This window comes from Cyprinodon variegatus, unplaced genomic scaffold (genome assembly GCF_000732505.1).
Source record: "Cyprinodon variegatus isolate N-32 unplaced genomic scaffold, C_variegatus-1.0 Scaffold16, whole genome shotgun sequence".
In the NCBI taxonomy this organism is placed as follows: Eukaryota; Metazoa; Chordata; class Actinopteri; order Cyprinodontiformes; family Cyprinodontidae; genus Cyprinodon; species Cyprinodon variegatus.
Genome location: NW_015150469.1, coordinates 2,446,164 through 2,450,905, shown reverse-complemented (window position 1 = coordinate 2,450,905; position 4,742 = coordinate 2,446,164). Strand labels below are relative to the sequence as shown.

The following is a 4,742-nucleotide window of genomic DNA, read 5'->3' as shown; positions in this document are numbered from 1 at the left end:
TTCTCTGTTCCTCTTTTAAAATTAATTTGCTGTCGATATCTTCTAGAACAGACCTAATAGCAGAATCTACTCACCTAAACTCTCCAGCGGCAGCCATTGTTGTTGTCGCCCAAGCGCGCTTTGGTAACGTGGTTGATTACTTTACTGTTGATCATCTGTCCATCATCGTATAAAGCCCGCCCTGACAATTTCACTTGCCCGCCAGATATTGTGCGAGCTTACTCGCGCTACTACTGAGCAATGCCAGACCGAACTTCCTGACCTTAAACGTTGTGGGCGGGACTAAGTTCGGAATGGCACCCAGGCTACTAAGCCAGTAAGATGCTCGTTTCTTCTGGACAACATAGACAGACGACTCAGGTTTTGTCAAGAGAGCCTTCTGGCATAACTTTAAAAAGAAACTTTTTATTCAGGATACCTTTTCTGCTGGCCATTTTTGCCCATTCAAACCACGGGTCTGTTATGCTGCGGACTCTCCCGCAAACTTAGCGTTCTTGAAGCTATGGAAAGCGCAGAGGGTAAAAAAAACAGTACAGAGAGCGCTGCAGAAAAATTAAGAACAAAGGCGAACGGTGCGTTTGTTTTGATGCGAGATTAACGTGCGTTAAAAAAAATGTCGGCGTTATAGTCTAAAGCAGTTAACGCATTAATGACGCTTTAAAACTGACAGCCCTAATATATCTAGATATATAGTGGAGTGTGTCTTTTCTTTTAATTCACCCTTCAGGTACCTGGTGTCTCTGAGAACCGACCCTCTGTGCTGCGGGGGGATTCGCTGCTTATGTACCCGCAGGGAGAAAAGGGGGTGAAATACCGTGGATATGTTCATGGTGTGCAGCTGGACAGCATCAGACTGGGCTTTTGCCAAAAGTAAGACTGAGACACCACAGCAAGAGCAGTAACAACAAAAGGCACACAGTCCCTCATCTGGAAACAAAGCTTTTACAAATATTTTTGTCTCTTCTTTTGTCACAGATTTCTAGATCTATATGTCAAAGACTTCAGCTTTATTGAAGGAATAAAGTTCAATGTTGAGTTTACCATCAATCGTCTACTTGTGCATCTCCAGCACAGAGCTGCAGAACTTGCAAGGAGCCATAAACTGAGGAGTGTGTTGTTTCCTGTTGAACCCACTTTCTCATGTGGAAAACCTGACCTCCCCAAACTCAAGTAAGAATTTATATATCTCACTGTAGTTCTCATCAGACACAAGATTTTACTTTTGTGGCCTCAAGATTCAACGTTTTCAATACTGCATTGAAATAATAATAAATCTAGGTTATGATTAATCTATATAATATCAGACACTAAGGAACCTTTTTTATAGACACTAAACTGGATGGGTAGACTTGGAGTGTCATGATTTGCACATGTAAGCTCTGGAGCCTGCAGTTGCTATGAATGGAGAGCAGTGCTTGGCAAATCAAATAATATAAAATCTCAATGTTTAACCCAGCAACAAAAAGGAAATGCTTTCAGAATAGCAAACACTTAAGATATTTAATGTCTGTGGGTTAAGAACCAGAAGCAAACTCAGTTTGATGCTGGTTAAAAAGTCTCATAAGCAAATAAGAAAAGTTTAAACAAAGTGCTGAGACCGATTTAGCAAATCCACAGTAACAGCAGGGACCTTGTTGAATTAAACACATATCAAACTTGGGAGAATGTTTTTCTCCTAGAGGTGAGAATCATCTGCTAGTACAAACTATGGCTCAGGATGTGAAAAACAATCCTTGAGAATGAGGTCAGGCTGCTTTTCTTATACTTAACCTGGAAGTCTCCTCAACACAATTCCTTTCCTTTTCTGTTTTACTGTAGACTGTTTGACTACCAGCTGGAGAAAAACCCTGAGCAGTATCAAGCTGTTCAGCACATTGTAGCTGGGTCATCCAGACCTGCTCCCTATCTTGTGTTTGGTCCACCGGGAACAGGTAAAGTAGACCCAGAATACAGCGCTGATACGGTTTTAAAACCGTAAAAATAAAAAAATAAAAAGTAATCTATAGATTTGTATTAAGCCCCTTAGACATGACTTTTTAAATTATGCTGTTGTGAGTCTTAAATTATGTCTCCAGAAGCAATGCTCCTCTAAATATGTAATGTTTGCTCGTTTAGTCAAAATAACTTATCTCAGATTGGCGGAACTACATCTGTAAACAGTCATGTGGAAATTTTACCACAGTTACATAGCTGAACATAGGTTTGGGCTTTAACTTGGGCAGTCTAGATATTTTTTTACCTCTGCTATTATATTAAATGTCAACTTCATTTGTCATCTAAACTGCCTTAAATATCCCCTGTACCTAATAGTTATTGTAAACATTTTAAAAGTAAAAGTACTTTAACCTTGTTAAAAGTTATTCTGTATTTCAAGGTAAAACTGTCACTGTTGTGGAGGCCATCAAGCAGATAGAGAAGACCCAGACTTCCTGCCACATTCTGGCCTGTGCTCCCTCCAACAGCGCTGCTGATCTGCTGTGTACCAAGATTCGAGAGCATGTAGACGCGCGCAATGTCTACCGCATATACGCAAGAAACCGTGACCCAAAACTCGTCCCTGAGCAACTTAAGGTAAGTGATGATCCAAAATGTAAGGTATTGGCATTTCAACCAATAAAAACTGCTATATCATTAATTTTATCACTACTATAATGGATCCACGTTGACTTAGCCTACAGCTTTTTTTTTTTTTTTTTTGACACAATGCACTTGCTTTGCTCTGTGTATTTTTATTTATTTTTGCTTTCATAATAATGCATCATATTTTTGATATAATTTTCCTAAAATGTTTGGATTGTGATGTTTCACAGGCGTGCTCTAACCTGGAAGGAGATTCTTACCGTTTTCCTCCCAAAGAGAAACTGATGGAGTATAAAATTGTAGTCACCACCCTTTTAACTGCTGGAAGGTAGTGAAAAACATCCATGACTAAATCACTTGCAAATCATCACACTTTTTGTGACATATTATTTGCTATTTTCTATTAACCTCACAACTGATTGACACTATGCATGAACTTCTGCTTGTGATTTGCTCCCATTTATTTAAATATTGCAGGCTTGTGTCAGGTGACATTCCCTCTGGACATTTCACCCATGTGTTTGTGGATGAGGCAGGACACGCTGTAGAGACTGAGTGTTTAGTCCCCCTGGCAGGTGAAGGAGGATAATCAGCAGGGGCTCTATAATGGAATTGAACTTTATGTTTTATTTATTTATTTTTACATTTTTGTTTTTATATGTCTAATAGGATTGCTTGATGCTGAGACTGGACAGCTTGTTCTAGCTGGAGATCCCAAGCAACTTGGACCCATCCTCAGATCTCCTTTTGCACTGAAATACGGAATGGGTAAGAACTAGAGATGGACAAGATTTTGTGCACAATTTTGATCACTGTTTATATAAAGCTCTCAACTGGTGTTAACAATTTCTCTTTCAAACTGTAGAAACAAAAATATTTCTCTTTATAAACTAAAAATTAAGTTCCCTAATTTAAAAAAGCTAACAAAAAATGTGACAGTGATTTGCACAATACTAGACATAAAACAATTTTAATGCAGTTTTACATTTATTAGTTTATCTGCACAAAATGCAGAACTGCACGGAAATAAAATAAATCTTTTTTTTACTAATATATGTTTATATTTCTTACTACTTACTGTGGTTTCTTTAGGTAATTTATTTGATCATTTATTTTTGGTTATTGTAACTATAGAGGTGCTTAAAAAGGTTTTTATTACAAGTTATCTTCAATTATGTTTAGAGAATGTCAATGTATGTTTGAGTCAAGTCAGTGTTTCATAGCTCATCAGTTTAACATGACTTGTCTCTCATTTCAAAACAAACTTAGTTGACAAATGAACATTATGCTATTGTTTAAGGCATCACCACAGTATGTTTAACACAATATTGTTGAATGTGTACCTTGAATCAGTGCTGCAGATTCAATGCAGGTTGATTGACAACACTTCCAAATCTTGCATATTCAGAAAAGGGATGAATCTGAGCAGGTTTGCTGTTATAAGTTCAGCATCCTTATATTAGCCGATGCCTCACCATATTTTAATGTAGCAATCTGAAGGAATGGCTAACATGCCCATATTTGAGAAAGTTTGTTGATGTGTTGCTACGCAGACATACAGGTCCTAATAAAAACTGCTTCATCTTCCTAAAACACCCATAGAGTCTGTTAGTACCTATATGGCAAACAACTGATAACGTATGAACACGATTTTCTTAAGCCCTGAAAAAACATTCTGTTCAAACTTTTAAAACACCCTTTTTAACCTACACACACCATTTCAGTGCAATTAAAGCTTAGTAAAATGTCAAATCTTTCCTGATATTAAATTGTGTTTTAAAAACATTCAATAGCTTTAGCGAGTTTTGTTAGTTTGTGTTTTCACAACTAGAACAAAGATAAGAATCAACTTCTTTGATTCACCAATTGTAAAAAATCAGATATCGTTATGAAAGTTGAAGATTCCAGTTCAATGTTAATTTCTTTGAGCATTCTTGTTTTTTTTTTTTTTTTACACAAACTGTCTTTACAAAGCCACACTTAATTTTTAATGACAATTTAAAGGGCTCTGACTCCAGCCTTGACTTACATAATGCTGGAATGTATATTAAGTGGTTCAAACACTGTGCTGTTTGCAGGAGTGTCCCTCTTGGAGCGCTTGATGACTGATTTCCCACTGTACCAAAAGAATGAGGGTTTCTACAACAACCTCTATGTGACAA

General features: G+C 37.3%; 1 protein-coding gene across 1 annotated transcript in view; it reads left to right on the top strand.

Annotated features, from left to right (window-relative positions):
* The window catches only part of LOC107091542 (putative helicase mov-10-B.1), a 21,001-nt gene that overhangs the window by 7,394 nt on the left and 8,865 nt on the right, over positions 1-4,742 (top strand). The window contains exons 9-16 of the mRNA XM_015385529.1: positions 728-870; positions 976-1,170; positions 1,819-1,931; positions 2,375-2,571; positions 2,811-2,908; positions 3,058-3,155; positions 3,250-3,348; positions 4,659-4,735. Of these exons, the coding sequence (XP_015241015.1) occupies positions 728-870; positions 976-1,170; positions 1,819-1,931; positions 2,375-2,571; positions 2,811-2,908; positions 3,058-3,155; positions 3,250-3,348; positions 4,659-4,735 (1,020 nt within the window). The remainder of the gene's footprint in view (positions 1-727; positions 871-975; positions 1,171-1,818; positions 1,932-2,374; positions 2,572-2,810; positions 2,909-3,057; positions 3,156-3,249; positions 3,349-4,658; positions 4,736-4,742) is intronic.